At 44.9% G+C, this 24180-nt stretch overlaps 1 protein-coding gene across 2 annotated transcripts in view; it reads right to left on the reverse strand.

Moving 5' to 3' along the window:
* Window positions 1-24180, reverse strand: part of SNX29 (sorting nexin 29) — a 581450-nt gene that overhangs the window by 84159 nt on the left and 473111 nt on the right. For both annotated transcript variants that reach the window (XM_090279147.1, XM_090279146.1), the window contains one exon: window positions 19920-20060. In XM_090279147.1, the coding sequence (XP_090135273.1) occupies window positions 19920-20060 (141 nt within the window). The remainder of the gene's footprint in view (window positions 1-19919; window positions 20061-24180) is intronic.

Raw genomic sequence — 24180 nt, forward strand, 5'->3', positions numbered from 1 at the left:
CCCCAGGATTTCTGCTGCAGCTACCGCGATGGAACTACCAGAGGCTCTGTCCTGGAGAAGGGCTGCCTGAGAGAAGGAAGCCTCCGGCACAGAAGGGTGCAAAGGAGAGAGGCAAGGAGAAAAAGGGAGCAAGACATCAAATTCTGCTGGGATCACAGGAGCCCTGGGGCCAGCTATGCCTGAAGCTGATGCCGTTCCTGTTCTTTCCACTCGTAAAACAAAATTCCTCTCATGCCTTTGTCAATCTGGGAGGATTTTAAGTTCCTCACTGAAATGCTGAGTCTTCTTTGGCATCTTGCACTCATCGTGACTGTTCAGGTCATAGACCCTTCCTTCACTGGGCTTTCCCCCGGGGCCCCCTTTGCCCCCAAACCCCGACTCTCCCAGTGCACAGGCTCCGCTGCAGACGGCCTCCCTCCCACTGGCAGCAGCTTCCATCCACCTCGCCGAGCCTCATTTTAGCCGGACACGTCCTCTACCTGGAGCAGGGCCTGTAACACAGCTGCTTAAAAATAAACATAACCAGTATTACTTCCAACAAATCTTCCCACCCTATTTATTATTTATCTACCACCTGCTTCACACAAAAGAGCAACTTGGCAGGGAGGGACTAGGGAGAAGAGTCTGGAAAGAGTAAGCCGACAAGTGTGGGGGTGGGCAGTGGCCCTGGCCAGGGCAGGGGGCGGTGGGTATGGGGAAGAGCCCAGGGCAGAGGGAGGGTGTGAGCATTCTCTGTGGCCTTGCTGAAGCCTACCATCCATCCCCTTATCAGAACTGTATTTTTAAATTCATGAAACATAGGATTAGAAAGAAAAGCACTTATATTTAAGCACAGTTATCAAAACAGTGATAAAGCAATGCCAATGTGTCTTTGCTGAGGGATTAAATAACAAGATCTAGTGTCATTTCAAAGTAGTGATGGGCTTTGAGGCTACTCGGAGCCCAGTGCAGCAACCGTCATGTGAAATGAAAATGCATACAACTGATTTCTGCTGGGGACAAAGTCACAGATACCATGACTGCTGTTATGGTTTGTGGCCTAAATTTATGTTTCAGCTACATATTAGTGAAAATAAGAGCACAATTCTTTTCATTTTGATCATCTGAATTTTACCCTCAGACCCTAGGATAAGAACTTCAGAGCTAGCTCAGACCCACCCCAGAGCAAGCCAGTGGAGGGGGAATAATGCCCTGCCTGCGGTGGGGAGGGGCTGAAAGCAGGGGAGGTAAACGGGTGACATTAAAAGGCAATATGGCCAGAAGAGCCAGGAAATGGCCTTATAATCACCACAAGCAGCTTCTGAGAGCACTCACTGCGGGCCAGGCCATGTTCTAAGCTTAGTCACTGCATTTCCTCACTTAATTCTGGCAGCAACTCAAGAGGGGGTGCAAGTATTCTTACACTTGAGGACACCAAGGCACAGAGAGGTGGCATGCTTGCATGCACTGGTGTCAGGATTAAAACCCAAGCGCACTGACCTCAGAACCCATGCCCTACTCTCCCACCTCTCCTGAGCCCCAAGGAAGATAAATGCCCAGAGGAGACAAAGAGCTGAGTCAGACTTGATTTTGAGCTGGAAGCCTTGGTTGCAAACCTTGTATATCTGTACGGAACATGTCTTATGCCCAGGTCAGAGGCCATTCTCAGGCCAGAGATCAGTCAGACCTCACACTTTCACTAAGACCTAGAATATTTCCATTCCAATGAGATGGAGAGCCTATGAGCCGGGGGGGGGGGGGGGGGGGGGACTGAGACCCTCTGCCCTTGTATCCAGTGTGGCACTGCCCACAGGCCTGCATTTTCCTTGCCACTGCTACTGCCTTGACCTGGAATATACTTTCTGAGTTGTTCCCTAGCTAATGACTACTCAGCCCCCGTATTTCAGTTTAAGTGTCCCTGCCTGGACCCTTTACATCAGGTTCTCTCCATTATAGCTCCCTGCACTGCTCCTACATAAAAATCTGGCACCATTTGGAAATATCTTTATTTAAGGGTTTATTTAACATCTGTCCCTGCTAAAGCAAAAGTTCCACAAGAGCAGGGACCACATCTGTCTTCCTCCACCATCTTAAACACAGGTGATGGATGGCTGTGAATGAGTATCACACAGGAAGAGAAAGGAGCGAGGGACAGAAGCTGCCTGTTTCGGGCTGGGAGGGTGAGACGGAGCACACACAGGCACACCCTGGTTTACCAATTTACCACACATTGGCTCTGCCCACTGACAGGTACGGCTCAGAACCTGACCATCTGACCACCTACGCAGCCACCCCTTGGAGGGGAACAGAGTGAGCAGTGTAGGAAGGGGATGGGGAAGAGCCCTCTTTGAAGGGTCATCAGATATGAACATGAAGGTAACACAGAGCAGTGCCTCTCAGACTTTCATGTGTATACAACTCACCTGGGAAACTGTTAAACATGCAAATTCTGATTCAGTAAGACTAGGGCAGGGCCTCAGAGCCAGCTTTTCTAACAAGCTGATACCACCAGTCCATAGACCACACTTTAAGCGGCAAGATCTTTAGAAAGGATAGCAAGAAGACAGAAGCTTAAAATCATTCTTTGAGGTCCTATATGGTCTCAATAATCTCAAGCCAGATTTTGGCTGGAAAGCCCGACACCAACTCATAAAAACATTTGCCATTTGCTCTTTGCTTCTCTGCATAACAGCACAATGCTGAGACTGAAGGGGACTGCTGAGGTCATACAGGAGAAATTCCAGTCCTGGCTCTGAATACTGCACCATGGAACCTCAGGTAAGTACCTTCCTCCTCCTGGGCCTCGGTCAGCGGCCTCCAATCACTGATCTGCAGACCAGTTGTGTCACCATTATCCAAGAATTTTTCAAAAATACAGATTCTGGGAGAGCAACAGGAAACTTGGGCAACGGTAACTGGACTACAATAAAATAATATATATATATATAGGTTCTAGAGCTTCACCCCTGGATATTTTAATCCACTAGGTCTGGGCTGTGGTCTGAGCAACCAAATATGTTTAAACACAATGATTTAGATACACACCCAGAGCGGGAGGAGGAGGAACTGTCCATGGTGCTGACCAGTGCTGCACATTGGGGCCTGAACACATTATTTAGGGGACACCTGGAGGCAGTAAATTACCACTTCGAGACTCTGGAAAAGACACAGCCATCTTTTGCCCAGCTTGGGTGCTGGCATTATTGGCACACCCATCAATCACCTGTGGTATGGCTATGAAGCCTAACCCATTGGAAAAGAGAAAAGTTATGTGCAATTATTTCCAAACTCAGTACATTTAAGGTATCTTCAACTGTCGCCAAAGCAATGGTGAGAGGCACGATTTACAGCTCCCCAGACCTGCCCGAACACTAATGGTCTGACTGAGGAGAAGGCCCCAGATAGCAAGCCTATTTCTTGTTTATTGCTCTAGTTTGAAGAATGCCTTTGTAAAACTCCAGTTGGGGCTTTCTGCAGGCATTCCCCTCTGTAGAAGGGAGGGATGAAGAGAGGGTGAGGGGAGCAGGTAAAAGGTAGAAATAAGGATTGAGCATTTCATTCAGAATGCCAGGCCTGCCAGGCTGGCTCATTTTTCTAGTTCCCCCAAAGATTTATGCACCTGTCTGAACTGAACTACGGATCCATTACCCAGCTCACAGAGGCACTTTGAAAGTCAAGCAGCAGAAGGTCAAGTCCAAATGATAGTTCATTGCTAGATGAAAACCTACCATCTCCATTTTTACCTGTCTTTCAAAGGGAGCTACATAATTTTACTTCGGTTGGCAGCAGTGGGCAAATATATATATATTTAAATTTGCAGGTTGAAGAAATTCCATACTGTTCAGTTTATAATTTAAAACTGCCTGTGATCTGGGTAACCTTCCAAGACAGTCCTAGAGGTAAATCTCTTTTACCTGGTTTATGTTACTCAGAGATAATTACCTACATGTTTAAGTGTACATTGTCTGCTCCCCTTCCTTGAATTGTAAGCCCATGTAAACAGGGCTTTTCTGTTTAGCTCCCTGATATATTCTCAGTGGCTGGCACATATAATATTAAGTGCTCAAGAAAAATTCCTTGAATAAATGGATGTGTGAGTAAATGATGTTCCTCTTGATATGTTTGTAGCCCTCTGGGCATTTCTCTGGGCTGGTCTCCCCTCCTGCCATTCACCCTCCACACTGCTACTGAGGAAACAGTTTTCTTTTAATGAAAAAACATTTTAATTTTAATTTTTTAAGTTCTCCTTTGAGGATATGTTTTTATTTATTTTAGAGAGAGGAGAAGTGGGAGAGAGAGGCGGGGGGCGGGGAGGGAGAGAGAGAGAGAGAAAGAGAGAGAAGCATTGACGTGAGAGAGAAACATCAGTCAGCTGCCTGCCGTATGCACCCCGGCTGGGATTGTACCTACAGCCTTTTGGTGTGTGGGATGATGCCACCTGGCCAGGACAAACACAAAACCATGCTATTTTCTTTGCTTTCAGGATAAAAGTCCAAACTCAGCTAAGTATGTATGCAAGGTAACTGTCCCTGCCTGGCTCTTCTGAGTCATCTCCTAACACACCATGTGCCTGTCACATGCACCCTGTGTGTGCAGTACATTCCGTCTGCTTGGCAGGCATCATGGGCCTAAGGAGGTCCTGCTGCTCCATGAACTCTGCCTTCTGAAGTGCTGCTCCCTTTGCTTGAAACCCATCATCTAACTCAGCAGCTAGATCCTGCTCATCCTTCAAGGTTCAATTCCGGTATCACCTCTCTTCTGAAGCATCTCTGATCTCACTTTACCTCCCCCCACCCCACCCCTGCCCCCAGGCTGGCTCCCTTTGTTGTTTCACCTACTCACCACCCACTCCCAGGCCATGATGGGATTAATCCCACCTCTGGACCCATGCACATGGCCTGGCCAGTCACTGTCATTATTACTGGTCCTGAGATAGGCACAGGACCCGCACGGGGCCAGTGAGTGTCAGCACTGGGACTAGAACTACTGGGGAAAAGACTTGCTCTTTCTGCCTGAGGTATGAAGGTGATATTAAGAAAGCCTAGAGATGTGTGAGCATCTTTGCCACAAGAAAGGAACCTGTCTAAAAATGCAGCAAACACAGCAAAAAAGAAAAGCAGGTGGAGAGAGAAACAGGCAGACAGACAAAGCAAGAGAGTGCGTCAGTGAAGGAGAGACTGGCTAAGATACTGATGTCTGATGTCTGATGATGCCATTCCCGAAGTCAGCCAAACCAGGAGTCAGTAAAACTTGTCAGTTACGCAAGCCAGTAAATCCTCTTCTTAAATGAAAAGGCTTGATTTGGTTTTGGTCCCTTGCAGCGGGAAGCATCCTAGATGCTATACTCTCCCCTGTGCTCCCACAGAGCCCTGACTTAACCTCCTCCATGGCACCCACTGGGCAGGGGGGATCTCAAGTGCCTCACTAAACTGTGAGCTACCTGAAGGCAAGAGACACATCTCATTTGCCTCTGTAGCCACCAGACTTGGTGTACTGTAGAAACCCAATAAAGATTTGTGAAATGAAAAAATGAAGGAATATTTATCTGGGAATTAATGGAGGTTTCCATTTACTTTGTTTTACTTCAGGGACCTTTCTGACAAGAACTCTTAGACTCCTGGGAATCTTGTCTGCTCTGCTCCAAGAATGCTAGTTTTTCAGTTCTCAGAAGTCAGAGGTCCTAAGGAGAACAGGAAGGGGCAGGTCCAAAGTCTTGAGAAGGCACCTGGCACAGGGCCCTATTATTGGTGTGCTTCTTGCTCACCTGGACTTCGCCGAAGGCCAAAGTCATCACTGGCCCCCTATGTGTCCAGATGAGGGGAGCACTGGGACATATAAAATGCAACACACAGCTGACCCCATTAATCCTCCATGCTCTGCTCCTTTGCTGATGACAAGCCCCCTAAATAGAATGCCCTCCTTCTCTTCTTCTGTCACTCAATTCTTCAAAGCTCAGATGAAAACATCATTCCTCCAAGAAGTCTATCCTGAACTCCCAGTGGTGACAAATTTGAAAGCCTTCAGGGACTAGGAAGTGAGGGAATCAGGGTAGGTTGGCGACCTGGGGAGCACATGCCCCAGCTAAGGGCCAGCCCCCATTCAGCTCCTGCCAACTGTTGTCACAGAAAATCTGCGATAGAGAAAGACCAGCCTCGCTTGCTGGGTAGTCTGGAATCTGATTTGTGGACATGGGTTTACGTATTATTATTGCTGTCCCTGTGAACCACATCAACACCATTATCATCAACACAACCCATGTCTCAGAGGAATGTGGCCTGAGTCACAAGCTGACCACCTCTGGGCCAGGGCTTTGCCACAGCATAACTATAGGTTATGATGCCACAGAGTATACAGCCACCTGTGCATGTCTGCCTGTCTATGAGACGCCATCTCTGCAGGCTGGACCCCACATCTTCAGGTCTGCTAATTACCCTTCCTATCTGCAATGGTGCTGCACTAACCCAAACCTCAGCAGCACTAGGTGCAAACATTCTGCCCATGTACTGGCATGAGTCTCCCTGCTTATCCCACCAAGCCTTCCTCCACATGGTAGCCATGTCTCCAAAACACAAATAGAAACTGGTCATTCCTCTGCTTAAAATCCTTCAATTGTTTGCCTGGCCAACAACAGACATGCGTGCACAGTGTGCGTGTGTACACACGCACACACACACACACCCACCTGCCATGTTTTAAAAAATAACTGTACTTACAAAATGTGATAATACTACAAAAGGAAAAAAAAGGGGGCCAAGAAAGCCCATGAATCATATATTCTGGGAAGTTGGGAAAGGGTTCTCTGAGGAGGAAGAATTTAAACTGACAAGCAAGACCAGCCACAGGAAGAGTGGGGAATGAAGAGTTCTGGAAGGAATGGCATGTACAAAGGCCCAGAGGCAAGAAAGAGCTTGAGAGGTCAAGATCTAGGAGGGAGCAGTCCACAGCAGCATGAGGTGAGGCAGGGGTAACCATTCCTGGGCCACCAGGCTGCTGGGAGGATTAAATGAGAGCAGGCAGGCAAAGCCCTTGGCATGGGGCCTGGTGCGTAGTTAGTGCTCCAAGAATGGCTATTGTTCTTAAAAAGATGGCACTGCTGCTGTGAAGAAAGGCTGGTTGATTTCCTGCTACTAGGGGCAGGCTGCCGAGTACAGGAGGGAGAGCTAAAAGCCAGTATCAAAGGTTCCTGTATGCTACAATACAGTCCCATTTTCATGGGCTTATGAGGATCAGGCACTTAAGTCAAAAAAGCTCCCAAACTCATTCTAAGAAAGAACTTCTCTTTCCTTCAGAAGGCAGAAGAGCTGGGAAATTAATGATGAGCAAGGTCCAAGAGGGTGGCTAAGCTTAACATAGTTTGGAACTGGTAGAGAAGATGGTTCTCCAAAGCAGCAAAGGAAATTATACCCAACACTTCTAGGACACTCAGAGTTTTCTGGGCCCCATCTAGGAGAGAGGAACTGTGCAGAGGGTTTACTGTGAATCCATAATAAAGAATGCAATCTGGGGACTAATGTTTTTGTATCAATAACCCGTAATCCAGCTTCCGCTGATACAAGACACCATGCCAGTGCCTTGGTGTGCACAGGCTGATGAGAAGTTGTTGCTCCTCTGGAAACTCAGACGCAGAGTGTCTGCAATAATCCATGATGGGGGCTGTGAGGACACTGGGTGCAGGAAGCACGGGGAAGGAGGAGGGGTGGTGGGTTCTCCTGTGTGGGGAGCAGGAGAAGTTTCCTAGAGGAGGAGGCAAGAGCTACAAGGGACGACTCGAAAAATACAAAACATATTTGTAAAAAATTGTGTGTTTATTCTTATATGTTTATACTTCAGTCACTTTCAAAGTATTCTCCATTTGATGCAATACTCCTATCGAGACTTTTTTACCACCACTCAAAACAGTTTTGAACTTGTGGATTTTGATGTCTTTTAGTGCTTCTTCCGTTTTTTGTTTCACCTCTTCCACATCAGCAAACCATTTCCCTTTGAGGACATTTTTCATCCAGGGAAACAAACAAACAAAAAAGTCACTCAGGGTAAGATTGAGTGAATAAGGAGGGTGGGGCACAGGGGTCATGATGTTTTTGGTCAAAAACTGCTGAACACCCAGTGCGGTGTGGGGCGGTGTGCTCATAAATCCCCCATCATGAAATGGGCAAACGCATTGAAATAGTCTTCAAAAAAATTCACTGAAGCCAAATGCAGCCTCTCACAATAACACCAGCTGGTACACTGATACAGATGGGTTCTTAGAATACTCACCTAGCAGGGGAAGCCTGTACTATAAAGGCCCTGCCCTCCAGAAAATAATTCTGGGTTTTTTTAGGGGGTCCCCCCTTGTGTATCTTTTAGAGGAATGAACAAAGTTTGGCATCCAGGAAACATAATGAAGTCCTAGACACCAATAAGAAAAACACAAAATCCTCAGTGGAAAAATGACCAATGGATACAAACAGGCAAAAAAGGGAAGAGGGAATCTGAATAGTCAAATATCTTGAACAGATAATCAACCTTGTCAGTAATCAGGCAAACATGAACGAAAACCATGATGAGATACTGTTTTGCACCCATCGTGTTCATAAAAATAAATAAGTTGTAAGTCTAATGATGCTGAGTGTTACTGAGACCATGAAACACGGGAATTCTCATCCACCTGGTTGGGAGTGAACAATTGGTGCCACCACCTTGCAGAGCAGTTTGGAAATAGCTGGGACAGTTAGGGACAAGCATGCCCTATTAGCCACCAACCTCATTCATGGGACACAACCTCGAGAAACTAAGTATCAAGCATGTGTGCCCAGAGATCTGTCCAGGATGTTCACTGCAACACAGCCTGAATAGGGAAGGATGGTAAACAACCTAACTGCCCATCCAAGGGAGAATAAGTAAATACACCATTGAATATTCATACAATTGAATATCAGTAACTATAGCAGTTAAAGTTAATGAATTAGAATGCTACGTGTCCAAATACATAAATCTCAAAAAGGCAATACTGGTTAAAAAAAAAATGCAGGTGTGAAAAAATACTTGAAGACTGATACCATTTATGTGAAATGAAAAAAAAAGAACCATCTTGTAATCATATGTAGTTAAAGTATAAAACCACAGACAGGAAAAATATACAACCATGCCACAGAATGGTTCCCTCTGGGAGAGGGGGTACAAAGAGGATTCTATAATGTTTAATTTCTAAACACTAACATTTATTAAATCAGAGTGATGACACGTGTGCTCCTTATATTTTTCTGTGTATTTTGAGCACATTTGAAACATTTTGTAATAAAATTTTAAGAGCTTAGAAGCAAATATGACAAAATGTGAATAGCTGCTAATGCTAGGTAGTGGGAATATGGTGCTTATTACCTTATTCTTTGTATTTGCCCCTTCCTTTAAGAAAGCATTTTTGTAAACCACGTATCACTGTATAACCACTTCAGAAATTGGCAGTATCTACCAGAGCGAACACACACACAGCCTATGATCCAGTAATTCCATTCCTAAGTATAAACCCACAGAAGTCAGCCTTACAGCGACTAGCAGACATATATAAGAATGTTCATCACAGCACTACGTGAAATTGAGTCAAACTGGGAGCCACCCGAACATCCATCAGAAACAACTGCTACTTGCAATGCTATGGATAAATCTCTCAGAAAGAGAGAGAGACCATACACAAAGGAATACATGCTGTATCATCCCCTTTATGTAAAGTCCAAAAACAGGCAAAACTAACCTAGGGATTAGATATCAGGAGAGTGGACACCCTAGTGGGGAGTGACAAGAGGAGGTTTGGAGTTTTGCTGATGGTGCATTTCTTGGTCTCCAAGCTGTTCGGATAGGTGTATTCATTTTGTAAAAATCCAACAAGCTGTACACTTAAGACTGGAGGTATGTAATATCTCAATTTTTAAAAAACCCAAAAAGGGGGGAAGAGAGAAAACCCGCCACCCATAATGATGAGAGAAGTGAAGGGAAGTAAGAAGAATCTAGCCTGCGTATGTCAAAGTTATCACAAATGACGAAAGAATGCACACCAGATTAGCACGGCTTCCCTATAGGCCTGTTATTTTAAGCAGCGTTTGAAGATTCAGCATGTGCCGTGTGCTGTGCTATATAGCTAACTTACAGCACCTCACTGAATTGCTTAAGGAGCCCGTGATGTAAGCACCCTCACCCCACACGGAAACTGAGACAACTGAGCATCGCAGAGGCTGGGCGATGTGGCGGAGGTCACACAGCCAATGTTGCCAGAGACAGGATATGAACCGAGGCCCGTGAGACCCCACAGCCCAAACTCTTAACCTCTTCGCATAGCTTCTAAAAATGTACAGAACAGTGGAGCCGCAGAGAACATCAGGGGAAGGGGCCTGCTTCCTCCATATACAAGAGCGGCTGAACCCCAGAGACCTGGTAGTGAGAAAATAACTAAAATGGCAGCACCTGAGAAATTAAAAGTGTTTTTTTCTAGCTTGCTTAGATGAACCAAGATTGCAATACACAACTCTCAATGTTAATGGGAATACTAAAGAGAAAGGTGGCAATTATTCTCAATTATTTGAGAAGAGAGTACAAGCTGAGAAGGACTCTTCTGAGTTGTGATTTTAATCAGCTGTCCAAAAATGAAAAGGGGTTAAAGAGGCCTTCAGAGCTAGAAGGAGAGATTAAATAATGACATACAAGCAAGTTAACAGCCTCAGAAATATTTTGGGCAACACCTAATGCCCAGCAGAGCGCCAGGGGTCTTATGACTCATGTCAATGTCCAAACCGATGGCGTCAGCATTGCTTCACTGCGGGCCTCATGCTCAGCCTGAGGTGAGTACAGTAAGGGGAGCTGGCCGACTCTGGTTGGTGAATTGGGAAGGCCAGATCGCAGATGTGTCAAATAACTCATCTTTGTCAGCAGGCATGGCTAATGCAAAGTCTTTGAAGAACTTCCTGCAAATATTTGCAGTGTTTTGTCAGTATCCATTGGGTAGGGAAGGCCCGTGCATCTTTCTATGAACAATGATCAAAGAGCTGTAAGTTAAAGTAATGAAGGGAACTGGGAAGAGGGGGAATTAGTAACCATACTAACCGGTGTTACACACCAATTTCTATATAGTTTGGGCTCATTTGTTCATCAAACACGTTTTACTCAGCATCTATTATGTGCCAGATGTGCCAGATGCTGAAAAGATAGACTCTACAGGCCTTGTTCTGCTCTCTAATTGATAGAGAAATAGGGGAGAGAGAACTGTGTATCAGGTAGCCAAGACAGGATGAGAAAGGAACCCAGAGGAGGTCTCCACGTGTGAGAGGGTGGAGGCTGGTGCTCTGCAGACATCTGCCTGGCTTACATATCAGCTCTGACACTGCCAAGTGAGATGGCCTTAGACAAATCACTTTGCCTCCCTCTGCCTCCATTTCCCCATTTGTAATTGAGATAATAGTAATAGTTCTGTACCTTAAGCAAGGAAAAAGAGGTGTGAGGTTGGCAGAACAATTTCTCCCCAGAAGATGTTCACACCCCACTCTCCAGGACCAGTGCATGTTATCTTACATGGCAAAGGGGACTTTGCAGATGTGATTAAGGACTTTGAGATGGTGACATTATCCTGGGCTTTCAGGGTAGGCCCAATCTAATTCATTGGGACACAACCTGGAGAAATTAAGCATCAAAAGTGGGGGACCTTTCCCTGTTGTGTCAGAGAAAAATGTGACTACGGTGAATGGTCAGAGAGATGCAGCACTGAAGACAGAGGAAGGGACCACGAGCCAAGGAATGCAGGCAGCCCCTAGAAGCTGGAAAGGGCAAGGAAACAAGACTCTCCTAGAGCCTCCAGGACACAGCCCTTCTGACACCTTGACTTCAACGCAGTGAGACTGTGGCAGACTTTTGACTTGCTGAAATATAAAGGTAGGAAATGTGTTTTGTTTTAAGCTACTAGGTTTGTGGTAATTTGTTATGGCAGCAATAGAAGACTAATACAAGATGTATGGAGGAAAAAGGGTGCACAGAAGGAAAAGATGTCCCCTGAACTGACCCTGCTTGCCCACTTGTGAGATTAATTCAGGCTTCTGCTGGCCCTTTAAGCACTTCAACTCCTGCAGAATGTAGCTCTGCTTCCCCTCCTCACTCTTCTCCAGAACACACTGAGACCCTCCTCCAGCTCAGAGGACTCCTCCATGAGAACTGATTTACTTGTCTTTCTCCCTACAAGACCGTGAACTTCATAAAGGCAGAGACTGTTCTTCAAATCATCTTTGTAACCTCTGCACCTAGCATGACACCCCTGCACTCTGAACATGTTTTCCAAATGGAAAAATTAATCAGCTTTATCATTCTTCTAGATGCCCACTCATTCCCACTACTACAGGCATCCACCCTCCACTGCTGGCGTCCTACCATCCCCAGAGCTGCATTTAAAGCTGTGACTCCCAGGAAGCTGCAAAGGCACTCTCCATGGCTCAGTGAGTGTCAGTCAGTTTCTCGCCACACACTGGTGTATGTGTTTTTAATGAGAATTTTAATGCATAATTTCTCCAACAAGTTGAATTATCTGCGGCTCAGGGGGAAGCGATTTGCCTTGCCTTAATGCCAAATGAACTTTCAGAGACCGATGCCATTATCCTAAGAAGGAATGACAGTCTCTCAATGTTCATCTGCTCCCTGAGCAATAATGTAGACTTTTAGTAGCATCATCAAAAATGAGTCTGTTACCTAACCTTCAGGCTGGCAAAGTCCATTTGGATAGGGAGCTAGCCATGCAGCTCCCTCAGATCGGATCGTTAGAGAGCCATCTCTCCCGGCTCCAAAGACCTGCAGCCTCTTGTCCATTCTGCGAAAAGTATTCACTCAGAAGTGGAATGAGAACGACCTCCCAAGTCACCTGAAAGTATGTCTACTCACTTTCAGAATTTAGATTTTTTGAATTTGTGCCAAGAACCCAGTGAAGGGAAGAAGGAAACAAAAGGGAAACTTTTCCATTTGATTTCTGTTCATTTACTCATTAATTCAGGCCATAAGTATCTCGGGTACTATTCTAGGAGCTGGGGGAAAACCAGAGAGAAGAAACTGACTCAGGCCCTGTTTTGTGAACTTCCAGGACATTGACAGGTAATAGTCAAGTACACAAATAAATCATTTCCATTCCTGGGATGTGCTAGGAGAACCTTAAAGCAGAGTAATGGGCTACAGAGTGACTGAAGGGGCAGCATTAATGAGGGTGGTCAGGAAAGGCCTACCCATGAGGAGGTGAAATTTGAGCCGACACCTAATGAGCTAAAGAAGCTGTCCCTGTAGAAACTGGGAAAAAAGACATTCCTGGCAGAGGGACAGCAGGCAACAAGGTCAGGATGTGAGAAGAGCGTGGATTGCTAGGAGGTCAGTGTGGCTGGAGCAGAGGGAGAGGCGTGGGGCATGAGTAAGGCAGGGAGGCGGTGGGGAGTGGTCAGGGACACCTTACAGGCCATAGCAGAGTCCTAAATCCAACAGCCATGGGTGCCGTTGGAGGGCTTTCATCAACAGTGACACAATCTGACTTATGGATACACACCTCACAGTGGCTACAGCGTGGGAAGTAGACTGTTAGTTGGGCAAGAGTGGGAAAGGGCAGCCACTGTAGGTACTCATGCCAGAAAGGCCCATGGCTTGGGTTAGGATCATCTAAGCAGGGAAGGAGGGAAGCAGCTAAACTGAGATTACCTAGAAGTGGAGACCACCAGACTTGGATTAGTGAAGTTCTGCTCTCTTATTATCTCAGTCCTGCTCGATAAAGTGGCTCAAGAGAAGTGCCGCCCCCACGGGGGTCATGAGAGCTGACCACGAAGATTATGGTTCTCCTTCTCCGCACATGGTAAGAGTGGTCTCCTTTGTCACCTTCGCATTAGGCATGGCCCATAAGCTGCTTTGGCCAATGGAATATGAGTGGAATTGACATCTATCACTTCCAGAGAGAGGCCTGAAGCACCCATTTCTGATCTGCCTCTGCCCCTTGCTCTGCTGCCACCATGCAGAGACAGGAGCCTCCAGCAGCCTGGTCCCCAACACTACGATGAGCAAGCTCCCAGCCAACCCACGTGGACACAAAGGGAGCCAAAAACACACTTTAGTTGGTTTGGTCTGCCAAGGTTATAGAGTTGTTTGTTAACTCAGGCTAACCAAACCTATCCTGACCACTATAAGCCCTGCCTGTGATATTTAAACATTAATGAGTAATTTTAATATACAACTCCTGTGGCTTGACTCAGCTAAAAAGGAATAAATTTCATCAAGTGGTGGACTGTTATTCAGGTAAGTATTTTAACAAGATTTGGGCTTGATGTGGTACATGAAGGCATGACTATCTCTAATGAGTACTCTGGGCATCGCTGCATTGACAATTAAACACATTCATGTCCTATCAAGGCAAAAGAAATGCTTTGGTAAAGACAAATCCTATACACAAACTACACAATGTGCTATTTTATCAATTAAAAAATTCAAATTGGGGTTGAGATCACATTTTGCTTCTGTAACTGGCATCATAGGGAAATATCTAGAAATTCAGGCTAGAAAGATACTCATCTGATGAAATAAAAAAGCTAACCTATATTTAATATGTGCTTGAGCATTGTCCAGGTCTGTGGATTCTGGAGTGATTCATTTAACAAATCCAAGGCTGCGAGTATCAAGGTATATATAACCCAGTCCCTCCACAAAGACAGTGTGTCTGAATGTCTTATGGTTCAAGTAACAAGTGCATCATTCTTGAAGTGACTGAATCAAAGAAAAGATTCTGATCTGGTAAATTTTTTTGGTTCAATTCAGAATCAAGTGCTCTAGGAAATTTGCCCTCAGGGTATCAAAGCAAGTATCCAGAGCTATCCGGCCTCACTGGGGCCAGTACGAGCTTTGTCTCTTAGCAGAGTTCACTGATAGCCTCTGCTGAAAAATGAAGGCCTGCATTCTGATTCAGTCTGCACTTGAAAATCAGATGGACCCTCAGAGCTGTGCTGGGGAGCAGCCAAAGTACACTGAAGGGAAGTGGGTACATCTTAGCTGAACGCTGAAGAAAGAGACGATCAAAGTGCAGTCATGGCATGACCAGCCAATTGAAGACTGAAGGGCTGCACAGGCTACTATGCAAGGCACAGGCCCCATGAGGGCACACGAGCTGTCAGATTCCTGAGCAACAGAGGAAACTGTCAGATCCACCCCTGACCACAGGGAGCAGGACCAAAGGGCTAACGAAGAACCAGCTGGAGCATTTGTATAAACCAGTCATCCCTGGGCCAGGCCCACCAAGATGGTACCCTGCATTCCCAAGCTCATTTATTTGCAAATACAGTTGCGCTGAAGGGAGGGGAAGAGAGGGGCACTGCCCTATTGTCACAGATTTCATAAGAAGAAATCACAGCTGCTCAAAGTTGTTCCCAAAATTGGTAATGTTCTTGAGAATCCAAAGCAGGGCTGAGGATGATGCACCTCAGAGGGGAAACTCACTTGTAGGGAAAGTATTCAGCAATGTGTGCCCCAGAAGACGCCCACATCCTAATGCCAGAACCTGTGGGTATTTTAATTTACACCACAGAAGGGACTCTGCAGGTGTGTTAAGGTAAGGATCTTGAGATAGTTTATCAAGGGTTATCTGAGTGGACCCACTGTGATCACAAGGGTCCTTTTGAGAGGAAGCACTGGCCAGAGTCAAAGAAGGACCTGTGACTGTGCTGACAGAAGCAGAGGTCAGAGTCATGTGACTGCAGCTTTGATGACACAGGACAGCCAATGCTGAGGAATGTGGGTGGCCTCTAGGAGCTGGAAAAGGCAAGAACAGACTCTTCCCTGGAGCCTCCAGAAGGAATGCAGCCCTGCTGACACTGTGACTTTACCTCTGTGAGACCAATTTTGGGCTTCCGACCTCCAGGGCTGAGATGATACATTTGTGTTGTTTTGGACCACTACACGTGTGGTGACGTGTTACAGCAGCCACAGGAAGTGAATGCACAATGCAAGACACGTGAATGACCGGGGTCAGCCTTGTGCTAGTTTCGCTTGGCAAGATACAGGCAGGCCAAGCTCCCTGAAGGAAGTGTCATGGAAAGGCTGCTTCAGTGCAATGCCTTCTGCAAGTGAGAACATCTTATAATGATAATAGGATGGTTAGGCAGAATTTTGTTTTATGACATTTTGAGACATTCTGGATGGGTCCCAAGATTTGTATGAGCCTACGAGTCATTAGATTAAATCGGTATATAATTTCTCCTGCTATTTTCATAAGAATTATTATATTCCTTGCTATGAACAAGCATAGAATTTCTAAGTCTTCCATTTTCATGGGCTTAACTCCACTTTTCTTCAACAGAAAAAATGGAATGACAGATTAATTCTGGGCCTGAGATAAACTGCTTTATAACTGTTTAAATTAAGATCTAACAGGCGCTGACGTGATCAGATTTCTAATCGGGTTTAAACATAGAAATCTATGAATATGTAAATATAACAGTCAGTAGCCCCTGGCTGGTTTAGCTCAGTGGATTGAGCGTCGGCCTGCGAGCTAAGTGTCGCTGGTTCGATCTTCCAGTCAGGGTACATCAGAGAAGGAAAACTCTGACTCCAAAAAACCTCCGCTGCCTTGCGGCATACCTCTTCAGGGGAAAGGCTAAGGGAGTAAACCCCGACAGAAAATCCGGAGCCGGAGTCCCTAAGGCGGTTTGACGTTGTAGTCAACACCGGCAACTCCTGCGGCGCACCTGAAGCCAAGCTGTATTGACTCCGTCTCTCCCTTGGACCCTTCAGCTGCGAAGAGAGGGGGGGTCTGCCGCATGGGCAATAGCAGACCCTCCATATCACCTTGCCCAGGCTCTGTAGCTTCAGCTCCACTGGAGAGGACACTCCAGCGTCATCGCAAGATGTCGATTCAACACGGGAGGAGACAGATGCCGTGTCACTCCCGAGTCGGACTGCACAGCCATTCTCGGCGGTGCAGATAGACTCTTAAGAAGCTACACTATCGTCTCTCGAGACGGACGGCTGCCAACGACGAACAGTCAGTAACAGTTTCCCCTGTGGAACTTCAAGTGTTGGGAGTAGGTTATGGAGACTCTTGCTCTGGTTTTCTAAGTTAAAGATGGAAGAAAATTCTGAGAAAATGCATTAAAACCACAATGAGCTATCACTTCACACCTGTCAGAATGGCTACCAACAATAAATCAATGAACAAGTGTACGTGAGGACATGGAAAAAGGGAAACCTGTGCACTGTTGGTGGGATTGAAAATTGGTGTAGCCACCATAGAAAACAGTATGGAGGTTCCTCAAAAACTTAGAACTACCAGATGACTCAGCAATCCCACTTCCAGGTATCTATCTCAAGAAACCCCAAACACTGATTCCAAAAGATGCACCCCAATGTTCACTGCAGCATTACTTACAACAGCAAAGATGTGGAAACAACCTAGATGTCCACTGATAAACAAATGGGTAAAGAAAATGTGGTACATGTATACAATGAGATATTATTTATACATAAAATAGAATGAAATCTTGCCATCTGTGACAATGTAGATGGACCTAGAGGGTATTACATTAAGTGAAACAAGTCAGACAGAGAAAGACAAATACTACATGATTTCACTCATATGTGGGATCTAAAGGAACAAAATGAACAAACAAAACAGAAACAAAGTCATAGACACAGAGAACAAACTGATGGTCACCATGAGAAGGAGGTGGAGGACGGGTGAAAAGGTGAAGGAATTTAGAAGTACAAATTGTCAATTACAAAATAGTCAGGAGGACGTAAAGTGCAGTATAGGGAATACAGTCAATAGTATTGTAATAACTATGTGTGGTATCAGATGGGTACTAGAGTTATCAGGGTGATCATTTTGTAAGTTATAAGTTAAATATCTAACCACTACGCTGTACACCTGAAAGTAATGTAATATTGAGTGTCAACTGTAAGTGAAAAGAAAAATTTTAATTATAAAAAAAAAATGAAAGGAAATTCTAGCCAAGCCACCTCTTCAAAAGAGAAACTAGGAAATCCATCACATGAGGAATCTGCCACAGGGCTTTGCCGATACAAGATGGCACTGTGGTTCTTACACATCCTGGTTCATCAGCACCACCTAGAGGGCTTGTTCAACTCAGATTTCTGGGTCCCAGCCTTGGAACTCGTTTTCAGTAGGTTTGGGGTGGAGCCAGATAATCTGTATTTCTAACAAACTCCGAGGTGATGCTGTTTCTACTAATCAGAGGCCATACTTTAAGAACTACCAGTAGAGGGATCCCTCTTACACAAGGCCCAATTTCTCACATGTCCTGAGATGGGTTATGACTGTTCATCTGATTGAACTGTTCCTGCCAAGCTAGTTAATACACTGCAATTGTTGAAGTAACTCCATCAGCCTACTTGACTCCAAGGCAGAGGGGATCACTGGCTTGGCTGCATATTGGAATTACATAGAGAGCTTTTTAACCCCTCAGGACCCAGGCCTCCCTCCAGACAAATTAAATCAGAATGGAGCTGGGGGATGAGCAAGTCTCAGTAGTTTTTAAAATTCCCCAAAAGATCTAAAGTGCAGCCAAGACAGAGAACTGCTGCTCTAAGCAAACATGAGAAATGACAAAATGATGCCAACTGGCCGAAACAGACATTCCACAGTGCCCTATGCTAAGCACAGGCCTATCTTCTGAAGGGCTGGACTCTTGCATCCTGCACTGTGACATATAATAGGTGCTCAATAAACACTTGCTGAATGAAGAAAACCAATCAATTGGCAAACTTGTGGGGGATTAGTGCCTCCCTTCTCTAGGGTAGCTGGATGAATACACAGAAACAAACTATGTCATTATAAATCATTAAGCCTCGTGACAGCTGTAACCCTACAATAAACGAAGCTCTTTTGAGAAAGCTCTGCTTGGGAAATAACTCCACATTCATAAGTCCAAATATATATCATAAGAAGTATGGATGAAAACTAGGAAACATTTTTTTGGTCCAGAATAGGGGTCAGCAAACTATGACCCACAGGCCAAATCCAGCTGCCACCAATTTTTATAAATAAAGTTTTATTGGCACACTGCCACACCCATTTGTGCCCACACTGTCTGTGGCTGCTTTCACACTCCAAGGGCAGAGCTGAGTATTTTCAGCTAAAACATTATGGTTCACGAAGCCAGAAATATTTATCCTCTGGCCCTTTGAGAACAAGCTTGCTAACCCTTTCCCTAGAGATTTAAAAGAATGTAAGCAAACAAAACATAATGTGATTGTTTTTAGGTAGTGGAATTTTGGGTGACTATTTCCTTTCTTTTTTCTCATATTAATCAGCTTTTGACTTGTATGTTTATAGGATCATGTGAGAAGGGTATGTAGCAAAACGGCTGTAATCAATAAGGGTTACAGGGAGATAGTAAGACCAACCCCCAAAGGATTTATGGCTCAGAACCAGCAGAAGACCAGCTTGATCCAACATAGAAACTAATTTTATCTTATGGAGACCCATCCTCATCACACACTCACCGTCGTACATTAGCACGCTGAACAACAAACCCTGAGCTGCGATCGGACATGCAAGGCCACAGAAGGACACAAAATGGCCAATGGGCCAACTTCCAAGAAAGCTCCACCCCCCCCCAAATTCTAAATATTCCTCCCCCTATTGAATGCCATACCCCTCAATTAAATGAGCCTCAATAAAAGAAGTAAATCCCACGAAAGGGGGACTGCTCTGCCTGTGTGGCAGCCCACTCTCTGTTCCACTGCTTCACGTTAAACTCTATGCTGATGCATATTAGAATTCTTCCCTGTGTGAAGCCAAGAACCCACAGTGGGTCTCACACCTTCAGGTCTCCAGATCCCTGGAATGCCTGTGTCACATGTGTGTTTAAATCAGAAACTTAAGAAAAAAAAGAAACAGTCTGCCTCCATGTAGGCACTAGTGCTGAGACCCTGGCGCCCCATGGCGATGGTACCTTGTTTCCAATGGCCTTTTTGGGTGGGAAGTTGTAGGCTCTCACTTGAGGGTATTTGTTCTGTAACTTGTGGTGCAAACTCCTGAACTCTGTGTACCGTCGATAGACATTCCATTCATCATCCTTTATCCGGATGTAGACCTGAAAAAAAAAAAGAAAAGAGAAAATAATGAAGACTTCTCTTAAAACTTCATTATAAAGGGGTGGGAGTCCGGCAATGCTCCACTCACAAAAACCAGTTCTTTGAGAGCAGAGGTCACACTGTCTCCCATGCCACTGATGCCCAGTGCCTGGCACAGAGTAGGAACTCAGTATTACTGAGTGAACAAATGGGTACATGAATCAGGCAGGTTACAGGAACAACATGCTGTATATCATTTCCCCAGTAAATCTCAGCAATGCATTATTCATATTTTTGTCACAGGCATATTGCAGCAGAGACAAGTTGTTGGTGAGAATCTATCCCTCCTCTCTGGCTGTGCGTTTCCTCATCTGTAAGATGAAGCTAATAGCTCCTCTTCCCAAGGTGGTGTGCACAGCATTCAGGTAAAGAAGCAATGCAGCAGTGACTGGGACCATGCAGACCACCACATGGAGGAGGTGGAACTCAATTTCAGGAAGGAGGGAGGAGGGGTCAGAGATCACCGCAACGTGATGGAAGGTCATGTCCAGATGGGATAAGCACAACAGGGCATAAACCATCTTTATTTTAATCAAGTTGTAACTCCCAAAAGAACACTCTGGAGGTACAAAATGTGAGAGCAGCCTCATCAGCTTTTTACAGGCCCTGGCAACTTCCAGGGACACAAGCAACTACACTGCGAGGAAAATGGGTAAGTGGGAGCGAGAGCAGTGCATTGTAAAAATCACACAAGTTAAGGGCAGCATAGAGTGAAGTCCCCATGATAAATGGCTAGTGTAATTTGCAATCTGTAAATGTCAGTACACATCCTAAAACCTCTTTAACCACAAAAATGTACATTTCAATGCAATGATAACTTCTGCATCTACATAAAAATCACCCAGCATCCCAAGGCAGACATCCTGCATTTGAACTTTGGTTAGGAGACTATCAGAGTTTCTCACAATATTTGACTAAGACAAAGAAAGGAGGACTTAAACCAAGCAATTGCAATTAATGAATAGAAGTTTCCAGTGGAATTAGATAGAGAAACAGAGGCCTACTGGGTTTATTAGAAGTCTCCAAGCTAAGAAAGACAGTAAATATACTGGATGATAGATATCAAGTGGCCTCAACTGGCCTGAGAGATGAGTCTAATCCAATGTAATGAAATGCAGGAAGTTCAATGTCAGGACCTGCCATAAAATCCAAAAAAGTCAACGCCGTAAGTATAGGATGGGGAGATACAGCCCAGCAGTAGCCTGTGGGACAAAGACTTACAGATCTTAGTAATTTCAAGCTAAGTGAATAATGTGGGAGAACCATCAAAAAAGTCCATGTAATCTTCAGACCTCATTTAAAGGTAAATGGTAAGTTCTAGAATAAAGGAGTTGAAAGTCTTGTTCTTTCCTAAATCAACTAGACAAACTTAGTTAGGTTTTGGTTGCTACCTGTTAAAATTAAACTAAAGTATGTTCAGAAAGACTCAAGACCAGTTGCTACTCAAAGTGTGGTCTGTAGACCAGCAGCATTGGCACCACATGAGAAGATGTTAAGAATTCAGCATCTCAGGATCCACCCTAGATGCACTGACCTAGAACCAGCAATTTAGTAAGAATCCCAAGTCGTTCATACACACTTTAAAGTTTGAGAAGCATTAGGCTCTATGAGATGATTTACAGCCAAATTATCAGACCAAAGATAAAAGACATTGGAGGATGATAACCTGAGCCTCTGGATGGAGGGAGTAGAGATCTCCAAGTTCCTGGAATGAAGAAGAGGAAAGACCAAGACAACATGTTTCAATGATTCCAGGAAGTAGAGAAAAACACATTTCAGCAGAGAAGAACTTTCTAGCAGCACAAGCTGCCCAAAGAGGGAAAAGTATGTCTCAAAAGGTTTCTTGGCACTGGGTTTCCAAGCAGTGCTATGATGACTAATGGGACTGTTATAATCACAATTATGCATATATTTGGTTTATAACAAGGAAGTATGCAGAGTCCAAAAGCGTCTGGAATGGCATGGTAGTTATGGAGAACCGGGCCTTCAGGTTCACAATCTCCATAGACTGAGACGTCATTAATCAGTGAATAAAGGAATTCTGGCCAAGATGGGGGCTTAGACTGACATGCTTGGTCTCCCTCAACAACTAGAAAGGAATACAACTACCTCACAACAAAAGATAACTAGAAATTCCAGAAAATAAAACTACACAGAAGCCCAGTGTACGAAGTTATAAACCAGCAGCGCTCGTCAGACAGGTAGGAGGGGCGAAAGCAGGCGGTGCTGTCTGCGGTAGCACCAGGGACAGCAGCAGGGAGAGCAATCCTGGCTGCAGTCGGGCCCCAGCAGCTCACGCCCCCAGTGCTGGGAAAAGCAGCACCTGCATTGCCTCAGAGGGCAAGACCCAGAGGGCAGGAGGACGGATCCCGGAGAATAACGGCAGTAATCCATCTTGGACTCCTGCCCCCACACAAAGCGCCACAGCACCATGAAAAAGGTTGCGGATTGCCACCAGGTCGCTGGGTAGTGACGAGTACACGGGCTCCGCCCCCTATAGCCTGCTCAAGAAGCAAAGCTAAACACAAATCTGTCAAAAGGAGGCAGACCACTATAGAAATCCTGGTGGCGCAGCTCACCAGGCAACAGATGAAGAATCTGACAGAAGAACAAATAAGAAACCTTTCAGAGGCTCAGTTCAGAGCTATAGTCATTAGGTGGCTTACAGAATTAACAAAAGATTTGGAACAAGACGAGAAAGGATTGAAAGCCACTTATATTGAAAAGAACGAAAACACATATGAGACAAGTGATGAGGAAATAAAATCCAGAGATCAAATCAACAAACTGGAACATAGGGAAGGAACAAACAGTCAACCAGTGCAGACAGAGGAAACAGAAAGCAAGGAAAGTGAGGGGAGGATCAGAAACCTCTGGGACAGCTATAAGAGATCGGACATACGGATTATATGATTGCCAGAGGGCAAAGAAGAAGAACTAGAAATTGAAAAATTATGTGAAAAAGGAATAAAGCAGAACTTCCCTAACTTGAGGAAGGAAATAGACTTACAGGTCCAGGAAACACAGAGAGTTCCAGAAAAACTGGACCCAGGGAGAAACACTCCAAGACACATTATAATCAAATTGTCAAAAATTAAAGATAAAGAGAGAATCTTAAAAGCAGCAAGAGAGAAGAAAAGAATCATGTACAAAGGGGTCCCAATTAGACTATCAGCTGATTTCTCAAGGGAGACCTTGCAGGCAAGAAGGGACTGGCAAGAAATATTCAAAGTAATGAAAATCAAAAACCTACAGCCACGAATAGTCCAGTGAAATTGTCATTCAGAATAGAAGGGCAGAGAAAGTGCTTGCAAGACAAAATAAAACTGAAGGAGTTCATTAGAACCAAACTGCTGTTATATGAAATGTTAAAGGGACTTGTTCAGAGAAAGGAGGACCAAAACCATGAACATTAAAATGAAAATTCCATCACAAGAACCGACAACAGAAGCTAGGGAATTGAAACAAAGGCAGACTAAGTAGGCAACGAGAGTGGTGAAAGAATTATAGGTATGGGGAACATTTTGTGGGGAGGTCAGTGGGGAGGGGGAAAGGGGAAGGAGAGGGAGATGGTACAGTAATTAAGAAGCATAGTAGGAGGGAGTGGAGTAGACAGGAAGAGGTTGAGAAGAACTATATGCACAACCAATGGGCATGGACTAAGGTGGGGGACAACTGGAGGGAGGGGGGCCACCGGGTGGAGGGGAACAGAGGGAAGGGAAATTGGGACAACTGTAACAGCATAATCAATAAAACATATTAAATAAATAAATAAGGAATAAAGGCCAATTATGGACCAAAAAAAAAAAAAAATCAGTGAGTAAATAAACCTAGCAAAGCTCAGGGGACTTCATTATGTATATTTGGAGCATTCTTTTGAGTCTTCCTGAGCAACAGCAAGTGTCAGTTGTCCACCCAATATCCATTTTCCCCCAATATTTCTGAGGTAGCAATGTATTCAGACAGAAAAAATTGGACTATATTTTTCTGTCTCCAACAGATAAGAGTAACTAACAATATACAAACAAAAATTATTGTTTGGGGCTTCTAAGAAAGTTCTTAGGGGAAATTTGACTCAGC

Source organism: Furipterus horrens, unplaced genomic scaffold (genome assembly GCF_987537825.1).
Source record: "Furipterus horrens unplaced genomic scaffold, mFurHor1.1.pri manual_scaffold_5, whole genome shotgun sequence".
Lineage (NCBI taxonomy): Eukaryota > Metazoa > Chordata > Mammalia > Chiroptera > Furipteridae > Furipterus > Furipterus horrens.